General features: G+C 36.6%; 1 protein-coding gene across 1 annotated transcript in view; it reads left to right on the plus strand.

The window, feature by feature from the left end:
• Positions 1 to 22,440, plus strand: part of col4a6 (collagen, type IV, alpha 6) — a 254,616-nt gene that overhangs the window by 33,522 nt on the left and 198,654 nt on the right. The window contains 1 exon segment of the mRNA XM_042728318.1: positions 11,105 to 11,182. Within this exon segment, the coding sequence (XP_042584252.1) occupies positions 11,105 to 11,182 (78 nt within the window).

Here is a 22,440-nt window from a genome sequence, read left to right on the forward strand (position 1 = left end):
GGCTTCCTTCTGGGATGACAGCCATGCAGACCAATTTGATGCAGTGTGCGGTGTTTGGTCTGAGCACCCCTTCAACCTCTGCAGCAATACTGGCAGCACTCACGTCTATTTCCCAAACAAAACATCTGGATATGACGCTGAGCACGTGCACTCAACTTCTTTGGTCGACCATGGCAAGGCCTGTTCTGAGTGGAACCTGTCCTGTTAAACCGCTGTATGGTCTTGGCCACTGTGCTGCAGCTCCGTTTCAGGGTCTTGGCAATCTTCTTATAGCCTACGCCATCTTTATGTAGAGCAACAATTCTTTTTTTAGATCCTCAGAGAGTTCTTTGCCATGTGGTGCAATGAACTTCCAGTGACCAGTATGAGATAGCGAGAGCGATAACACCAAATTTAACACACCTGCTCCCCATTCACACCTGAGACCTTGTAACACTAACAAGTCACATGACACCGGGGAGAGAAAATGACAAATTGGGCCCAATTTGGACATTTTCACTTAGGGGTGTACTCACTTTTGTGGCCAGCGGTTTAGACATTAATGGCTGTGTGTTGAGTTATTTTAAGGGGACAGCAAGTTTACACTGTTATACAAGCTGTACACTCACTACTTTACATTGTGGCAAAGTGTAATTTCTTCAGTTTTGTCACATGAAAAGATATAATAAAATATTTACAAATGTGAGGGGTGTACTCACTTCTGTGAGATACTGTATATAGGTGAAGCTATAATTAGCTGTTCACAAGTTTGGTCTGTCAGTGTTCTCATTTAGATTGCTAAGTAAATGTATGAGATTCAGTAGCTGGAATTTTCTGCTTTAGTGAACACGTAAATATATCTTTTGTGTGTGTGTTGATCTAAGCCACCCTCAACAGGCGTAGTTAAGAATTACTAATTCAGACATGCACAGACACATGCAGAACACACAAAACATGATCACATGCCTGTATGTGGAATCCACTGACGTCTGGTATCAATCCCAGTATTGTCTGAATCAGTGTGTCCTTCCAGCCAAATGGAGTTCTTTGACTCACAGCAAGTTCAAAGCTTTCCAGTACAGCTGAATCAGCTCGGACAAGACAACTGAGAACCAGAGTGTTGGTGGGTGGGTGGGTGTATTATGCCAGCTCAATGTTTGCATTAACTAGGAGATGAGGAATTCCTCAACATAACTTAATCAAGGTTTACAGCAGACACACACACACGTGGTCTTGCACTATAGTCACACAAGTACAATATAGAGTATTTGAGGCTCACTGATGTGTAGTCTTACACATATGTTTCTTCCTCATTCATTTGCTCTCACCCTGGCAGCTTACCGTTCAGGTGATCCTTCCTGCTAAAGATGCCAAAAAAAGATCCCACTACTGTGAGACACCCTTTTTTTCTATAAATAGCATTGCTAATGGGGTGAGATGCTTGCTCAAAACCTAGTGACGTGCCTATGGAGGCAGCATTTGAATTGATGCTGCCTTATAAAATACATGTTTTAACCAAATTTGAAGGCAGAATTGCATGTATCTTTTGTGACAAGAATACATTATGGTGAGCTTATGAAAAATAAATCCAAAATGTTGAATGCAATTTTTAAAAAGGCATATTGAATAATTATTAAATTCAGGTGCACTACTGTTTAAAAGTTTGGAGTGAGATTTATTTATTTTTGATCAGCAAGGATTCATTAAATAGAACAATAGTGACAGTAAAGAGTTTTTATATAAGTGCTGTTGTTTCGAACATTATATTCATCAAGGAATCATGAAAAAAATGCATTACAGTTTCCAGAAAAATAATAGGCAGCACAGCAATTTTCAACTTTGATATAAAGAAGAAATGTTTCTTGAGCACCAAATCGACATATTAGAATTATTCCTGAAGGATCTCGAGACTCTGAAGTCTGGAGTACAGTTTTGTCATTGCAAATAAATTACATTTTAAATATTTTAAAATAGAAAATGGTTTTATTTTAAATTGTAATAATTTTTGATCAATTAAAAACAGCCTTGGTAAGCATAAGAGACTTCTTTCAAAAAACATTACAATTCTTACAAATCAAAACAGTAGTGAATATTTAATTCAAAACTGATTATTTTACTCATTATTAGTAGTAGCAGTAGTATTGTTATTATTAGTTTGTGCTATGTTATCCTGTAGCATTAGCAGATGTGAGCCTTTAGCATTAGCAAACAGTTTCAACATGCAAGTGAAATGATTTTGTGGCCCAACATGAATTTATTTTGCAATTTTGGTAACCATTCATGACCCCCTGTGTGGAATTCTCTGCTGAATGGAAAAAGGAAAAGCTCCTCCTCTTTTTGTTGCTTGCTGCTTTCACTTCAAAGAGCATTATTAGCATCCCAGCACTTAGCCTTTGAAATTACAGCCTGGAGAAACGAGGCCTATGCCTCACCTTTCATCAGTGTGATTGCACATAAGTGGGTAATGTTCACACTGGCAGCAGTGGCACTGGCTCTCTGATATATGCTCTGGATTGACTCTCACTAAACGCCAGAGTTCCGATAAAAACAAATAGTTGCAGTGATAAAAATAACTTTTTCTATATATATAATTGTCTGATCATGTAGCCCATAGCTCCAGTTGCAAAGGTAGTGCTGGCTGTCTTGGTCTGGCTGTAAAAGAGTCTGAATGTGAAATCTTTAAAAGGCAGCAAATGGTAAATGCTCAGAGTGGTGAGGAATGATGAGTCTAAACTTCAAGCATGCTAAACTTACAGTGTCAACATTGGCTGAGGAAAAACCTCAACCTGATCTAGATGTAGTCATCACTGGCAAATAACAGTGTCAAGGTCCATAAAAGGTATGAAAGTCGTCATCAGAATACTCCATCTGCAATCAGACGTGCAATCTGGGTAATATGAAACGACGGGAACACATTTTGTAAGCGAAGAAAACAAAAATAACGACTTTATTCAACAATCCTTTGTTAACAGTCTCCTCTGTGTTCCTCCATATCACTGTATGCTGCATATGCTCTTCTGTATCATCCGCACCACAAGGATGTGCTGTTTCTACATGTATTTAGCTTTGATTTGAAAGAAAACAGCGCATCCTTGTGGCGCAGATGATACAGAAGAGCATTCACAGCATACACTGATATGAAGAGACACAGAGGCTTCAAATAATAAGAAGTTCATGCATTTACAGAACACAGCATATAGAAGATCTTGTTAAAAAGAAGCCAAATTATTAATGATTATGAACAAGAATTGTTAACAATATTGCCAATATCCACGCATCTGACAGCTTTACCTTTTGTAGTTATATGAACAGGCTGGAACGTTTGCAGTGCTGTATGTGTGTGCGTGAGGTGCCTGCGCGATCAAACAGTGGAAGGATAAAATACTCGTCCGCCGCATCTCTCTCTGTTAGCTTCGTGTCAGTGCCACCAGTCCAGTTTTTCTTTAGTTACTCCTGATATTTCTCCATGTTGAGTTCGGTGTTGCACATAGATTGCACCTGACCATGCATTTTGTCCTTTTCTCTGATGAACTAAAAGTGTGTCTGTCTCACAGATGTGACCCTGGAGGGACAAAATAAGAGTCAATTTTTCGAAATGAAAGAATGAAATAAAAGTAAACAATAAAAATACAAGAATAAAATATAAAATAAAATGTGCATGAAATTATACTGTAGACTTAAATATTAAGATACACAGGAATGTACAAGAGACGAATGTGCAAACAGGTTGTACAGCAGTACAAAAAAAAAGATATATATATATAGTCACCAGTGGCGACCTCAGCAAAAACTTCCTTCACAAATTAATATTTTTGATCACTAATGCAACTGTTTTAGTCGCAGTCTGGTGTATGATGTGATGTGCCTGTGGGCAACTTTGTCAGTTTCAAAAGTCTGATTGTATTTGTCTAAAAGAAGAAAGTCACCAGTGTTGGGCAGTAACTAGTTACTAGTAACTTACAGTAGTGTAATAATATTACTTTTTGCAGTAAATAGTAGTGTAACTAATAACTAATAAGATTTCAGTAATAATATTAGTTACCATCCCTAAAATAGCTTAGTTACTAAGTTACTTTTGATACCTCAACCCCGCTGATTTAAAATCCAACAATCAAATAATTCCTAGATTTATTTTCATAATTTTCATGACTCGCACATGCATGTGATGCCCCCAGTGCAGCAGGCAAGCTTGGAATATGGAAGAGCTTACATTGAGCAGATAGAAATATTGCATTATATTGATTTTGTCAGGAAAAAAAGATGTGGCTTTACTTTACTCTGGCATTACATTCCACCCACACCCCTTTGATCATGGTACATTATATTACTATAATTAAAAATCTTTTTGGAAAATTAAACAGTTTCTTACAAACATCTGATAAAATACATAATGAAATATAATTGTATATGGGAAAAGGAGAAATTACAATTAGCTTCAAGCTACACATGACAATTAATGAGATTAATGCAACACTTCTACTTGAATGTCACTATCAGTCACTATTGAGTGTTTGTAGTAACTTCTGACTGCGATCCAATGTGGATTTTGGTCAAATGATGTGGCAGAATATGTTGTTACTAACATTCTAGATTAAGAATTTTATGTGGAAGATACAAAGTTACATCATCTGTGGGGCATGAAGAAAAAGTAATGTACAGTAACTAGTAGTGTAACTAATTACTGTTGCCAGAAAGTAATAAGTAAAGTAACAATGTAACTTTTGAAAGGAGTAAATAGTAATGAGTAATATACTACATTCTTTGAGTAACTAGCCCAACACTTAAAGTCACACCTAGTATGTAAATCATGGGGTATTTTTCATTTTTGGGTGAACTGTTCCTTTAAGTTATCTTTTAGAGAAAGCTGCATTATAGCCCAATGGGTGAATCCAGTTTGAAATGAATATACAAATGCATCAGTTTGCTGAAATGGGTAAAACTTGCAATAATCTTTCAATAATATATGTCGCATTTCTCTCCTAAACCAGCAATTAAACACTGTATTTTGCTAAAGTTTTTAAAAGACCATCAAGATTTTTTGCACAATTTTTGTAGTTGACCAGGTGATTAGTAGTACTACCAGTACTAGTACTACTATAAACCATAAGTGCAAACTAGCTGCAGGTAATATGATTTTTTTTCTCATTACTGTAATGCAAAAATATAACAATTTAAATTGAATGTAATGCAAAAATATAACAATTTAAATTGAATGTAATGTATTGCATGTAATGTAATGTAATGTATTGTTTGTCTATTAAAAAATAATAATAATAGTAAAAATAAATAAATAAATAATGATGTGACCTGGTGAATCTCCCCCTTGTATTTTGGTCTTAGATATTTCCTGCGTGTCATCAAGTCACTGAGAAACATACACAAACACTTATGAGCAGGTTTCAGTATTTTCTGTGATGTCTTCAAGTCCATTCTGGAGTTTGAAGCATAATGTGTGCGTTGGGATTTTTGTTTTACTTGGATGACATCAGACATGTGTAGGTCAGGGTCTGTCAGTGGGGGGCCTGGGGTTTTAAGAGCCCATCAAAACCGAATGTATATGCAGTTGATAGTAAAGGAACGGGGGGTTGTTTGGCCTGAGGTAAACTGTGAAGTACTGAGAGTTTAAACACAGCTGTGAGACTGGACACATATGACCTGCAGACCATGAAGCTGCGCGTGTAGGAGCCCAGTCTGTTTCGTAGGGGGTCTGTTTAGAAAACTACGGAAACAAGCTTAAAATATGAAGGATGAAATAAAGGAACTCGAAAACATGTGCATGCCAAGATGTCTGTGTGTCTTCATGTTCATCTGGTTAAAACATACAAAAAGCAAAGCATTTCCTGTCGGATGTTAAACATTCTGCAGCTGGATTTGTTATATATGTTATAAATCTAGGTTTTATTGATGTGAATCTCGCTGTTTCAAGATGTTAATTAGATGTTTGTACAGGAAAAGTATGTTATAAATGGAACATGATGACAAACAGTCTAGTTTACACACTCTTTTATAGGCACCTCAGCTGCAAACATGTAAATATAAACCTTGTTAACTTCTTTTGTTTTGCAGCGTTTGCATTCTTGATGAGAATTATTATTCTAACCCTGATATTTGGTCTCCCAGTGCTGAATTGTGTCAATTCCTGACCAGTTGCAATTATAGGCCTAGTAATTGAGTTTGTATATCTTTATTACATCTTTTTTATTATGTATCTTAATACTTTTCATTACATATACATTACAGTTCTATGGTTTAAGTAAAAATATTTGAGTGTTTTAACACTAGAACCGCCAGCGGGTCAATTTTACCCACGCACATGACAACTGTTTTTATATGGCTAAAGAACATATTATTTCACCGTATTATGACACTGTCACAAAGAAGTGCATAGAGTCATGAAATGATTATTTTTAGTAATCATCTATATTTTTGTCCTGTTTTTTTATGTTCAAAGCTTTTTTTAATGCAGGCTACACTAGTCACTTTTCATAACAGTCAATATTAAGCTAAACAAGCCTGCACTGACAACAAGAATTAGAAGGAAGTAAATACATATTTGGGTGGTGTAATTTTATAATATAATGTCACTAATCTATATATTAAGATAACCTATATGTTATTTAAATGACTTAAATAGCCTAAAGACAATAATGAGCAATAATAATTCACCATATTATTTCACAATATGAACATGAAAATATAACAGTTTTATATATGAACATATTTTAAAACGTAAAACATATTTTAAAACGTAATGTGATAATTTGTAATTTATTCTGAATAACCAGCAGCCATCACTCCAGTCTTCAGTGTCACATGATCCTTCAGAAATCATTCTAATATACTTTTGTTCTGCTTAATATTTTTGTGGAAACCATGATGCATTTTTTTCAGGATTCTTTGATGAATGGGAAGTTTAAAAGAACAGCATTTGTTTGAAATTGATTATTTCTTTGTAACAACGTGAAAGTCTTAAAGTATTTTTTTTTTTAAATCTTACTGACCACAAACATTTGAATGCTTGTCTACATTATATCAAAATATTTAAGAGAATTTAATATTCTTAGTTTTAAAAGATTTGAGATTAGATTAGATTAATCATTCTTTCATGTTTTTAAAAAACCTTTTAACCATTGTAAAATCACTTTTGCACACACCCTTAACTGAAATTCATAAATGTGTCGAACATTTATCTTGACTTTATTATTAAAGGGAGAAAAAAATAATGTGTTAGAACTTGGAAGTGTAACAGAAACAAAATGCAAATACTGTGTATTTTGTTAAGGCAGGTAAAGACAGACAGGTGAAGCAATCATACATCAGATTCATGTCCCAGTATTTTTTATTTGCTCTGTTCTCTGGACTGTGCCATTTGTCAGAGGAGCTCATCAGTCACAGGACAGCTTCTTTTACATCCTTTCCCTTTCTTCTTCTATGTTTTTTTCAGTCTTGTTTTCTGTTCTGTCATGCACTGATATGGGTGGATTGATTGATGACAGCAGATGATGGAGGGAATGTGAGCAGACAAACATCTCTAAACACTGAGAGGAAACTGGATGTTAACCTCTCTCAGAGTCTGTGTGTGGCGTCTGGGTTTCTCAAATGTACATATATGCATATGCCAGTGAATCTTAAGCCTTTTGGGGTCTTTGTTGGTGCATGCTGTGTGGTTGCCCAAGGGTGACCAAACATCCCAATACAACCATAGTAGCTCTGATTTCACAAGTCAGAATCACAGTCACGATATCCTGTGTTTGAATTGCCTGATTCTACACAAACATTTATTGCTGTTGGTGCAAATAACTGAAAGTTTATGGATGATGCTTTGCATGGAACGGTTGGCTAAAGTTAAGGAGGTGTAATACATAATACGTACAAACACACTTCAGGTGTGTCAAGCTGCTCAGCTTTGGAAGAAAACAAGGAGGAAAGCAAGACCCCCATTGATTTCTTTGGCAAAATGTGTAAATGGATCCTGTCCTTTTGCCTGCAGGGCTGTGCGTGTGTGTGTGTGTGTTTGGACATGTGTGCTTAGAGATTTCACCTTAAGTTGCACTCTTTGTCCTGCTTCAAATAGCTCAATTCATTTCCACTGAACAAGCTGCAAAGGAATGTCAAGGTGTGCTATTGAGAGGGGCTTGTTGCTCCTTGTAGTGGAGGTTTGCTTAACTTACAGGAGAGGGGCCTAAATTCACATATATGGCTTATGTTTTCACTTCTCACCAGGTGGGTTAAACATCCTGAAAAGAGGGGAAAAAAAGGTGGCGGATCTCCTCAGGGACAGGATCAGCCATTTAAAAATGCGAGAGGGGTGTTGGATTATCCTTCTCCCCTTTCTGCATTGCCCCCTGCTGTCCGCTTTAATCTGTTAGGTAGTAGTTATGGAATAGAGTAATTACTTGACACTTAACTTTGCGCCATATGTCTGTGTGCCACTCAAGACCCATAAGTCTACAGGTCAGCTGCTTTTTTGTAATTTAAAGAGCCAGTTCACCCAAAAATGATGTTCAGGATAAAACGCGCGAATGCTGAACGTAAACAACACTGGTGGAAGATGGTAACTCGGGGAGAAGAATCACTGAATAAATTATGTTATTGTTGTGTTCTTTTTGCGCAAAAAAAGTATTTTCGTAGCTTTGTAAAATTACGGTTGAACAAACCTTTTAACTATCTACCTGACTTTGAGGTTATATTGATACTTCTGTAGTTAGAGAAGAGTTTGTATCATTTAAGTATTTCTGATTCTGATTATTTTATTCAACAATTCTTTTTTTTGGTTGCCATGATTGTTTCCTTTTACAGTATTGCTAAAGTGTAATTAGTAATGATTCAGAAAGGAAATATCTTAGGTGAAGTAAATAAAAAAAATGAAGAATATTATTGTGAAAATAAAATAATTGGAAAAAGTTAAAATTACTGCCGAATGTATATTTGAGAGGAGCTTGTTCATCTAATTCAACCCATCAAATTTCAAGAATATCTTTGCTTCTATTATTATTTTTTTTAATTATTATAAGAAAATGTAAGGAATCACTTTCAGAAAAAATAGAAATATAATAATAGAAAACACATTTTTGGATTTCTGTTTCGGCCTCATATTCTTACGGTTTGTACATTTTTCACAAAATCTTTAATTCTTTGGTTTCCGGGATTGTTTTGTGTATGTGTTTGCCTTTTTCTACAGTCAGACTAAGGTCAGTATTTGGTCAGGATTTGTCTTGCGTGATATATGATTTTTTTCCCCCTCTTTCTCAGTCACTACTTCTATCTGAATCCCTCTCTGCAGATTTTCTGGCCTGTTTCTGTCAGAGCAATTAGTGGTAAACAGGAGATCAGTAGACGAGAGGCGAGGCCTGTTCAGGGCAATCCCGGCTTTCTAACCTACTTTTTTCTGGTTTACTCTCATGTACCCCAGTTTTTTTTATCCGCACTCATTCTTTTACTCCTGCTTTCACTCTCTTTCTATCCCTCCATTATAAGCCTGAGCCAAAACCTCAGAAAAAATGCGGTCACAAGTTGGAAAAGTCACAGGCTTTGTGGAGTCATGTGACGTTCTGAGTGGAGACAGGTTTCACAGGGGGACTTATATCACCTACACTCACTCACACACACACACACACACACAGACACTGTACACACATGCCCTTTGTGATTTGTAAATAAGGTCTTGGTTATCAGTTTAAGACCTTTGAGGTTTTTTTCTAGATGGCTGTCCGAACACCCCTGACCCTTTGGGCAAGTACTCACTGTCCAAGACCTCATGGGGCCCTCATCCCCGCTTGTCTGCACCTTTTCATCCTTTAATCAAAGTGAAATGCTATCCAGTGACCTCTGAACTCCAGCAGGGGATGACCACTTAAAAGACCCTTATATGTGCAGCTTTCATTGATCACATTATTCACAGGTCTGCTGAATGAAGGGGATTGGATTTCACAGAGCTTGTCCTACAGGTTAAGAAAGAACATGTTGTTACATAGAATCTGAATTTGTTTATGTGTATATAATGATTCTTGTGCTAAACGAAGAATGAGCTAAATAATAACAGTACAACCCCAAGCCATATCTACAGACCAGCAGCCAGTACACTTAATAGTAATATTAATAACACTATGTAGAAATGTTTTGTGTGTTATGGTATCTGGTTAGCTAATGACCCAACAAATCCATAGGTATTTTTAAAATGAAATAAATATTTTTATTCGTTTAGAGTATTAAACTGATTAAACGAGACTTTTAAAACGAGTAATGGCTGCTGAAAATTCAGCATTACCATTACAAGGATAAAGGATATTTTTAAAATATATTCAAATAGAACAGTTGTTTAATATTGTATTAAATTGTAGTTTTTACTGTAATCAAATAAATGGAACGCTGGTGAACTTCTTAAAGAGAAATTTATGTTTTGAAGAGTATGCATTTGCATTTGGCAATGAAATATTAAAGTCTGTTCAAATACTGTATAAATATAGTAGGTTGGGGGCTTTCAGAGAAAAAAGAAACAGCACTGAAAAGAGATAGATAATTGAAAAGTAAAAAAACAATCATTCTTAATGAAATCTACATCATCATGGGGCGAGGGGACAATAGAGCTCATATATATCTTTGTGTGTGTGTGTGAGAGCGCTCTGTAGTAAAAAGGTTTAGGTTTAGCATTTGGGATGTATAGGGTAACTAATCGCCTTGCCAGTATGAACAAAATGACCTCTAGTCTTCCTTTTTTTAATTTTTTTGTGAAGTAGATCTTTTGGTATGCTGTACCAGAGGCTAAAATCCAGAGGAGGGTTTTGTCTTTTGTTCCTTCATGAAATCACATACCACTTACTGCCATGCAGGTGATCTTCTCTAGCCTGTGGGGAGACAAACAGATCAATCTTACATTCACAGTCACTTTCACAAACTACGCTACAACTTCTTGCTGGTACACACGTCCACAAATACTAAGAATTAGTAGATGCTGATATAATTTCATTGCAGTTTTGAAAAGAGAATGTACATTGATTAATGATGTTATCTCTGTATAACTTCTCAGTCATTTCAGAGTACAGATTTCTTTGTACTGTATTGACGTATGGCTTTGACAGTAGTACAGGATGTAATCTTGTCTCTCTATGTGCTTTTGTGTGTGCAGGGATCAAAGCTGCAGGAGCCGTGTGCAGGCCGGGACTGCAGTGGACCGTGCCCGTGTTTGCCCTTAAAGGGTAGCAGGGTAAGTGATGAAGAACTCTGTCTGCCAATGTTGAGACTGTTCATACCACTCTCTTGACCTCATCCAGTATATCATACATCACTGTTATCTGCAAATTTACCTTAGAGCTGCACGTGCCTTCTGACTCACACACACAAACACACCTCTCATGTGCCAGGTAGACGCATGAATGAAAATCAACTGAAGATCATATATCTAGACATTCATATCTTTCTTTTTATTTTTGAATCACGAATTTCAAACATTATTCTATTTTATTCAAACTGCAATCTCATTGACACATTAGATATAGAAACAGAGCTCAAGAACAAACATAGAGCAGGTCACACAGTCGAGAGTTCATTGTTCAAACCAAACTGATACGAAACTGTCTCAAATGCCCTGTTCACACATACTGCTGTGGGTCACAAGGTCACTGTACTGTTGGTTGCTCGTTACCTGGTCATAGCTTGTCATCAGTCTGATCATATATGATGTATTACAATTTAAAAAAAAGGATGCCTTTGTATTTTGACAAGATATCAGATGAACTTTGACAAGAAATACGTTTTGTTGGGCACACCCACATCACATTACGGATGCGATTGCTATATTAATCACAAAACATAGACTTTTTACACTGATAGCGGGAATCAGGTTTTTAGGAATAAGCACAATTAACAGAAGTCTGTTTAATGTATTTAGCCAGACCACCACAAAAAACACATGACGTTTTAAATGTTTAAAAAGCTATTTCAGATCATCACGAGGCACGTATTCCCATGCACTTTATGAGGAACTGATGAGGCAAAATTTCCATTTCCCTGCTCTTTTCATACTCCCAGGTTGTCACTCTCAGTTGTTTTAGAAGAAAGTCACTTGGCACTGCATTAACGCCTCCATCATTGCTATAGAAACAAATGCATAAACCAGATATTACTCTGACTGAACAAACACATCTGATTTGAGTGCTTGCAAAATAAGAGTAGACAGTAGGGTCTTAAGATTAGACTTGAAAAACAAATCAGAATTAAATGCATTGACATGTTCACATTTCATTCTAAAAACTATTAAGGAAAATGCTTTATTTACACACTTTGAATCTAAGCTATTTATTTCTGCCTGAGAGACATGTTGGCAAAAGTTAACAGTGTTACGCAGTGCCAGGGAACTTTTTTGGTAAAGTACAATGCTTTCATCAAGAGCAGGAATAGAAATATTCATACCCTGTAGATATAGAGTTTCAGCCCACTTAAGTTTGCCAATCACAGAGATGTGAGGCATTGTGAAGGAGTGAGAGAGATGGGTGTTTCCTGAAGACATGTCTCCTGAACTGTGTATGACTTTGGAGTTTATCCAGGCCACTGCTGAGTCCTGTTCACTCACACCCAGTGTGCCATGACTGATAGTTGATTTTAATGATTTGCTTTCAGCAAAATCATACATTGGGGTTTGTGTACCATCACAAACTGTTTCTCTCTAGAACTGCTTAATGGAACCCTCTCTAAAAAGACCATGACATTTCTTTGGTTGTATGAATATGCTCTACGGTTCAAAGTTTAGGTTCACAAAGGTTTCATTTCAGTAAAGAAATTAAGGCTTTTATTCAGCAAGCATGCATTACATTGTGCTAAAGTGACAGTAAAGACTTACATTGCTACAAAATATTTCTATTTTGAATAAATGCTGTTCTTTTGAACTTTCTATTCATCACAGAAAAAACTGTTTTCACCATTGATAATAATAAGAAATGTTTCTTGAGCCCTAATTAATCATATTAAATGATTTCTGAAGGATCATGTGATACTAAAGACTGGAGTAATAGCTGAAGAAAACTCAGCTTTGCCATCACATGAATACATTACATTTTAGATATATTAAAATACAGTTATTTAAAGTTAATGTTAAAATAAACTGTTATTTAATGTTAATGTTATTTATTAAAAAAATATATATTTAAAATGCAGTATTTCATTATATTACCATTATATTACCATTTTTACGGTACTTATGATACACAAGAGACCTTTACTAACCCCAAACTTTTGAATGGTGCATTTTGATGCCATTATGCACATAAATTGTCATCATAGAAAGACATGTAGTGAGAGGTTGGGAATGAGATAGCCGAAATGATTGCAAAGGAGGAAAGTTTTAAAAAATTATTAAAAAATATTTCATTAATTCCTCAGCCTCATGTTCCTCAGCCTTCGTTCATCTTCTGAACACAAATTAAGATATTTTTGATAAAATCTGAGAGCTCTCTGACCCTCGGTAGACAGCAATGCAACTGCAATGAAACGTAGCAAGTTACCCCAGAACGTAATCAACGTGATCACTGTAGTTTACGTTCAGCGAAAGGGCGCTGTTTACTGAACTTATACAATGCTGATTACATTTATGACATTCTGGGGTGCTCTCCAAATTGGCGAAAGTCCGTAATTCGGGGAGAAGAATTGCTGAATAAATTCTTATTATTACTCTTTGCACAAAGAAAACAATAATTGCCTGTCTATGGAGGGTCTCGGATTTAATCAAAAATACCTTAATTTGTGTTCCGAAGATGAACAAAGGTCTTAGGGGTTTGGAACGACATGAGGGTGAGGAATTAATGACAGAATTTTAATTTTGGGGTGAATTAAGCCTTTAAACTATTATTATCATGATACAATTACCAAGGTCTGAAATAAGCATCATCACTTTAACACACAAATACCAATCAATGATTCATCAGGCACATGTGATGCTGGTCAAACCACAGCACACCAACGCCCACGAACCATAAATACACAGACAAACTGTGGTTAATGATGTACTTTTATATGGCGCAGATTAAAACCACAGTATGAGATGACTGATAAAAAATAAAACTGTGTGAGTTCTTGTGTGTTGTATGTCTCAAATCATCAGCATCCCTTTGATGTCAATTTTAAAATCTTTTTACATACTGTAAAGAAATTAATACATTCACATGAGATGAAGCTCTTGTTTTTCTAAATACAAAAGCATGGTGTCCCTGATCATGGCCAACATGTTTGGGTCTGACCATGTGACAATAATGCAGTAACTATTTTTTTGGCACGCCAGTTTGCCTTTTTCCTTCTTTATTTTTTTTTTAATGTTTTTCCTGTTGAGAGTTCAGAGTGAACACTTGCTTCACAAACACACAAAAACATGCATACACATAGTCAGAATGCAAACGCATCATACTACATCCATTCCATTATCCCTAGAGCATGCCAAGATGTTGGCATTGCTCTCAATGTCAGATTTATGGTTACTTCTGTTCCATTCACACCTCCAAGATGAGAGTTGTATTTTATGAGCATGAGTGCACGCATGCCAATCATAGCCACCTGCATGATTTCCATGTGCAACTACATGACAGTGATGAGACATAATCTTGAGAAATCAGCAGTTGTTTTGCTGTTTGGAACCAAAAACTCTAATTAAACCAGCAGGAGGACAAATGAAGGGAAAAGTTGCCGCATGCTTTTCTGATATAAACATTGACACATGCTTACAACATGATTTATTTGAAGTACTGCAGGGTTTTCCACAGGCAGGGGTGATGATAAATAACCATAAAAGAAAGAACAGGATGTTTCCACTCGCTTTAGTCTGCTAGTATAATTTCAGTATCAAGTGTGGAGGAAGATACTGTAGTAGTGTTTATTTTCATAGTTATTGAAAGAACAGACTCAAAGATTTATTTCTTTTGGCCTTGAGTCGCTCAGGTTTTGACATGCATGTTGCAAACCCATTGCATTAGTGCAAATGGATACCACAAGTAGTTTAACATCAGTGTACCCATGACAGAGACCTCGTGACCCAGTAGGCCTTGTTCTGTCAGTGTCTGAACCCTTGCAACTCAATGCACCCAGCCCTGACTCAAAGTGGGCACAGTGTCAAGTCTGAATTGAGCTGTAGTCAGTGTCCAGGGCAGAAAAAATCAGTCTGGTTGTTTAGCTCCCTATTTGCCCATTGCCATTACCTTTGATTCCAGTAATCCATTGACACAAAAGACACGGCCAGAGTGGGTAAACCATCTTTGAGCCTGACTTCACCACCACCAATAGAGCTGCGGCCCCCAAAAACAACAGGAGCCAATGTGATGCAATGCAAAGTGAGTGAGCTCTGAAAAGTGCAGTCAGCCATACTGGGAATGTCTGCTTCAGAGGAGTGCAAAAACAGACAGAGAGAGAGTGGGAGAGTTTATCAGTTAATCATACATTTATTTGCACCATCAGTTAGGGGCAAAATATGCAGAATAATGCAGAATTTAGGTTTAAATCATTGCTAATAACAAAAAAAAAAAAAAAACAGAGACAGTTGGAGGGATAAGGAGAGAGCACAGCCTTTATTTGACTACTTAACAATATATACATTAGGGCTGTACATTTTTATCCTTTATTGCAAACCACCACAAAGAATTAGAAATTTGATACATAGAGACTCCCATACCTTCTGTGAAACTCTATGCAAACCTAGCTGCAAGGTATGTGAAAGTACAAAAAGCTAACCAGCGGGGCACATTGCTTCATGTGAACATATATTTAGGGCCCGAGCACCGATGGTGTGAGGACCCTCTTGTATCTGCTTCGTTTATTATTATTATTAGGGCCCGGCACCGATGGTGTGAGGACCCTCTTGTATCTGCTTCGTTTATTATTAGGGCCCGAGCACCGATGGTGTGAGGACCCTCTTGGAATTGCTGTGTTTATTAGGGCTCAAGCCTGGAGGGCGAAGAGCCCTATTGTTTTCCTTAGGATAATATTTTTTTTGTTTTTTTTTTTTTTTTTTCTTTAGTTTATTCTTCTAATTTTTTCCAAGGTTTCGGGGGCTTTTGGGGCCCTTAACATGCTCAAAAACTCTTGAAAATTGGCACACACCTTGGAATCTGCGGCCATTAGGGCCGGGCAGAGACTGATACACGGGCGTGGCACAGGGGCTCTACAGCGCCCCCTGGAATATTGAGGGCCATATATCATGCATACTTGCACGTATACATATGAAACTCGGTACACATGTAGATCTCATCAAACCAAACAACTTTCGCACTGCATGTCATAAGCTCCGCCCAACAGGAAGTTGGCTATTTAGGGTTTTGTGAAAAACACATGCTCTGGAATTTGATATACTCCTCTGAGGAACTCCACCCGTTTGCCACAAAACTCGGTGAACATGATCTCAAGACATTGGGGATGCTAAATTGCGAAGATATTTTTGATATCTCGAACGGTTTGTCCGTGGCGAGGCGTTGAAATTATGGCGAGAAATGAGAAACAGGAAATGTCTAATAACATCAACATACACTACCTGAGTTTGACCAAACTTCATCGGGTTTGTTCGATGTATGATGCCGATCTTGGTTATTTAGGTGTTTTTTTTTTAGGTGCTCAGCGCCACCAACTGGCAGCAGGAAGTGTGTCATTTTCAAAAATGCTTTGAATTCAGCATCTTATTTTTACTCGATTTGCTTCAAACTTCATCAGAATAATGACAAAACACGGCCGATGTAAATCTGTTGAGGGGATATTGATATCTAATATAGTGTTGCCATGGCAACGTGTCAAACTTGAATATTCTGTTCTGGTGATTTTGAGGCAGATAACATGCTCAGAATTACATAAAACTCAGAACACATATCAGTATTATGATGATAGCTAGACAATGGCAAAAAGCTCATGAAAGGGCGTGGAGGAGCCCCTCTATAGCGCCCCCTTTTGTCAAAAGTGAGGGGGTTAGTTTTAGCTACAGACACCAAACTCAGTACATAAATTGTTCTTATCAAGACGGACAAACTTTCTAATTCACAGTCATCAGCTACGATGAACAGGAAGTCAGTTATATTGATTTGAATATGGATTTTTGGAAAAATATAGCTGTGAATTAATGCATACTGCTCAAGAGAAGAATTACAGTATACAAAACCAAACTTTGTGTACATGATGCCAAAACATTGAGGAACTTAAATTGCAAATGGATTTTGGATAGCTTGAACGGTTTTTGCCGTAGTGATTTATTGAAAAAATAACAGTAAAAAAAGTAAACATAAATTGTCTTATATTTTCTTAAAGTGCAGCTTCCAAACACTTCAAAATTTTTTATATATAGAGGATAAGTCATTCTGACAGCAAATATGCATAGTTTGTCACCGACTTTTCAATGCTCTATTGGATAACAGGATAAAGAAAATTAAAAAACTGTCAGTCATCTGATCTCACTCTGAGGCCAGTCTCTCTGTGTGAGAAAAAGGAGGGGGCTGAGTCACTCTGATGACTCTGCCATTGCCCTGTGAAGAATGTGTGTGTGTGCTGAGTGTATGTGTTAATCGTTTTTTTGATGTTACAAAAGGTTATTTAGTCAATAGAAGCAGTGAGCACTTGTATTTTTCTTTGACAGCATTAGATTTATTTATTATGCTTTCACTTTAAGAACCAATCACGGGTTTTAAAACTATATACACATGCCTTTTATTTCTGAACTGTTAACGTTAATACATATGCCTAACCGACTGTGTTTACTAGGATATTCCCCCAAAACGCGCATTTAGATGTAATTATGTATTTACGTATTGATCCATGCACAAAAAAAAGCGGAAGATAGCTCAGTTTAGTATTCGCGGCCGCTTGCGGCTGTCTGTGTGCATGCACGCGCTTCAGATGTGTGCGGTGAAACACACAGCGCTCGACTGTTCCGCGAACAATCCCGAGCGTCTTATATGCTGGCGAAGAGCCCTATTGTTTTCCTTAGGCGGTGAGTTTTGAACGAGAATGCAGGCCGTTGACGGACATTATGTGAAAATGTAGACAGTGCCAATAAGCTGCCTATTTATATAACAGATATCTATATTGTACATGTGCTATCGATGAATCGATCCATATCGATGAATCAATACATCCCTAATATATCAAACGTAAATAACTGCATAGACATCACTGTTTTTAAACTAAATATAGATTAATCGTTTTTTGATGTTACAAAGTGTTATTACAGTGTTACAGATTTTTTTTAGGTGCTTCCGAATGGACATCGATCCATATCGATGAATCAAACACCCCTAATATAGGCTATGTGTGTGTATGTTTAATGCTAATTAAATGTAAAAAATAGGTTTATAAATACTAGTAAGAATCCTAATTTTGGTTTGCATTTACATACATTAGACATTATATACATTATGTATTCTAATTTCACATACTATTGATGTTACTTAAGGTACACGCATAGTGGTTTACTGTGCGGTCATGAAATGTATTCGAGTAGCATTATAGCATCATCGATTATTAAACCTGCTATTGTAATGCATAATTATATATATTCCTAATGATATATACTAGCTAATCCTATTTCAAATCCATATCCCATCTGTCTATAACTATATGCCAGATGGGTTTGATAGGTTATCTGAATTATAAGCAATCCTTTCATGGGAGTGAAAACCTTTAGACTTGAGATGCTAAGTCACAGGCATCGTTCCACATACGGATGAATTTAGCATGAAATAATTTAAACTCAAACTGTTATGATCAATGTATAACATTAAAAAAAGTCTTTCACTAATCGTGCACATTAGTTATTGAATTGTTTATATATGCTAGATATATATTTTCCATGTTCATATATGCTATAGTAATGTATATAAATCATTATCATTATTTAACATGATGTCTAAATGTGCATAAAAATTGACTTTTTGGTGCATCATGATTGCCACATTCCTTCATACGAAACCTCATATTAAGACCCCTTCCCACCCCTCCCTCCCCCGCTGTTTCTTTTATTCTATTGCAGTAAACTTGTGTCTAGGCTCCCCTAGTTAACTTTCTGTTTTTAATGTAATTATTCTCTTATTTTAATTTTTTGATTCTGGCATTCTCGAAATCCATTCCAACTTCCTCCATCTATCTATAAAATAAAAAAAAAGTAATAATAGATTCTTTAGTGCCGGAAAATTTTGTCTTTTTCCCCCTGTTCTCCATTATTAATTATTATAATTAGGTTTTCAAACGATTTCCCGGCAATATTTAATAGAGAAATCTGGGCACCACTTGGGTTGGCGATTGTTCCAAATCGTTGGGAATAAATACTGACCATATAACATCGTAATCCTTGTGACATCTTCTATTTGATCAAGCTGAAGTTTGTAACCACTCATCTTTTACCAGGTTAAACAGTAAGGCAACGTAATAGCGTATGAGTTTTATTTTTACTCCGAAGCACCGATATTTAATTCAATGTATACTTTTTTTAGTTCAAGCTTTGGTCAAACAGAATTTTTTTTTTTTTTCTCATTGTTTCTTTTTTATTCTTTTTCCCACATATTTATTGCATTTTATATATATATGTTCTTTTGGAAAAATGGTCTTTTTGGGCTTGTAAAAATTTTTTTTAAAAAAATTCCTTCTTTTGTGTCTTTTTATGGTCAAAATTAAGGTAAACGACCCCTGTGTCCATAACCAAATGGCACAGGAGTTTTTTGCATTTTTGCCCGCTGATCACAATTTTTAGTTCCCATGGTTTCGATATTTTTGCAAAATCTCTCATCCCCTGTCATTGCAAAAGTTTTTTAATTATACTAGTTCTTGCAAATTTTGCAAGTGTCAATATTACTCTCAGCATTTTTTTTCTTATGTGTTTTCACAAATTTTCAGGCTGTTTGAATCCAGCATTATTTTTTATGATGTCAATGATCATGTCGAAATTTGCAAATCCTTTTTTATTGGCAATAGTTTTTGAATAATTTTCATAAGCATCTGGGCGTTTGTAAATTTTTGAAGCACTTTGTTCAGTATCGATTGACACAACTACATTTTTGCCTTGGCGTCCTCTTGTCGTGATCTGTAGAACAAAGAGAGATGTCGCATCTAATAATACAGAACCTGACATTTGAGAGGTTTTTGTTTTTTATTCCATTCCGCCCTTCATGGGGTACAATTATATATCCGGTTAACATAAAATTCGATTTAATATAAAATTAACGGTAGTTTAACGTATGTTATTAAGGAATTGATGTCAGATGGGAATTGGTAAAAATGTAGCTTGGACAAAAAAATCGGGTCCTTCATTGACATAACTGGGATAACAACTGTCTAAAGAATTGGTGCACACACATGTAGTACATCCATGCACAATAATACAGGTCTCGGTTTAGTACTCACTGTATAATAAGGAAGTCTAATTTTGTAACATTAGTAGAATTAAACATGACAAAATATATTTTCCCACAGAATTTCATTTAATGTCTTTTTGATAGAATGTCCCAGTAACATGAGTATGCATAAACTAATGTTAAACAGCTGGTCATCATATTCATTTTCAAGATTTACTTGACTATTAACTTGAATTGGACACATGCAATATAATTATTGTTTATGGGGACTTTCAGTTAATCTTTTAATAATTAAAACCCTGGGGTATGAAAAACGTGTTCATACTAAGGCACTATTTACTCTGTATCATCATTGTGCAGTCTGTCCCTGGGCTTTGTGTACCATAACCACCCTGATTACCCTAGCAACGTGTTTTAAGACCTAATCTCTGCCATTACCACATCGTACTGAAATGCCATGTTGCCCGTGTCAAGCACATTTTGAGTATGCATCGTTGGCAGCGTTTGCATAAGTGCCTCCGCTGCCAAACAGTGTACCTAGCTATATCATTTAGTCTAAGCCCGAAGGCTATCTCATCCAACATAATTTGTTCTCGAATGGATACTTAGGGTTTATTTTGACCCACCGTAGTATGGACCGGATTGTCTGCTAGTTTATTATAACATTGATTAGCGCTCACCTTGAGGGCGATCTCCTGTTTGGCTTAGAGATAAATTCTTCGATTATTAGGGCTCAAGCCTGGAGGGGCGAGACCTAAGCAGTTCCTAGGAATTTGTGTTTAGAGCAGGGCCAAGAACCTGGAGGGCTGATAGCCCTATTGTTTTCCTTAAGGATTATTTTTATATTTATTATTATTAAATTTATTTTTTTTATTTCCAACGTCTCGGGGTGCTTTTGGGGGGGCCCTTAACATGCTTAAAACACTCTTGAAAATCTGGCACACACATTGGAACCTGCGGCCCATTAGGGCCGGGCATAGACTGATACACGGGCGTGGCACAGGGGCTCTAACAGCGCCCCCTGGAATATGGAGGGCCCTATATCATGACATACTTGCACGTAGGCACGTAGTGAAACTCGGTACACATATTGATCTCATCAATCCAAACAACTTTCGTACTGCATGTCATAGGCTCCGCCCCAACAGGAAGTTGGCTATTTAGGGTTTGAAGTATTCTTATTTTGCTCCGTCAAAGTTTTTGGGGGCTTTTTTGGGGCCCTTAACATTGCTCAAAAACTCTTGAAAATTTGCACACTAAAAAGACCCCGTTAGAATCTGTGGGCATTAAGGAGGCTGCAGAGGCTGAGAAACCCTGGGCGTGGCACAGGGTGGGCTCTTGACGGCCCCCCCCTTGGAACACAGTCAAAAATGTTGGATGTAAATAGTTCACCCATACTTTCACCTTATTCATATGATAACTCAGTACACATATAGATCTCCTTGTGCCGCACACTTTTTCCGTATTGCATGTCAAAGGCTCACTCCGCCCAACAGGAAGTCAAGCTATTTTCGAGCTATGTAAAAAATGCTTGGGCCCCATTGCTCGTGTATTTAGATATACCTTCTTTGTCATAAAAGGTTTTTTTTTTATAACCCGATTGCCGCCACCAATACTTGGTCAACATGATCTTCAAGACATTTGGGTATGCAGAAATTGGCAGCGGGATTTTGTATTCCATCGATTGGTTTGCTTGTGGCGTAGGTCAGGCTGTTGCAATTAAATTGCGTAGAAAATGAGGAAACAGGAAGTGTCTAAATAAACATCCACAGACAATTTTTTTTTTCCCTGATTTTAATTAAACTTCATCAATTTGTTTTCGTTGTATGATGCAGATCGCCTATAGTGACTATTAGGATTCAAATTATAGCGCCACCAACTGGCGCAGAAGTGTGCCATTTTCAAAAATGCTTTGAATTCCATCTTATTTTTTACCAATTTTGGCTTCAAACTTCACAGAAAATTACAAAACACGGCCCATGTAAAACTGTTGAGGGGATATTGATATCTAATATAGTGTTGCCATGGTGCAACATATCAAACTGGCAATATTTTTCTGTATAATTATATTCTGATTTTGAGGCAGATAACAGGTCCAGAATACCTCCAAAACTCAGAACACATATCAGTATTAATGATAGCTAGACACTGGCAAAAGGTCATA

The sequence above is a fragment of the Cyprinus carpio genome, chromosome B7 (assembly GCF_018340385.1).
Source record: "Cyprinus carpio isolate SPL01 chromosome B7, ASM1834038v1, whole genome shotgun sequence".
NCBI lineage: Eukaryota > Metazoa > Chordata > Actinopteri > Cypriniformes > Cyprinidae > Cyprinus > Cyprinus carpio.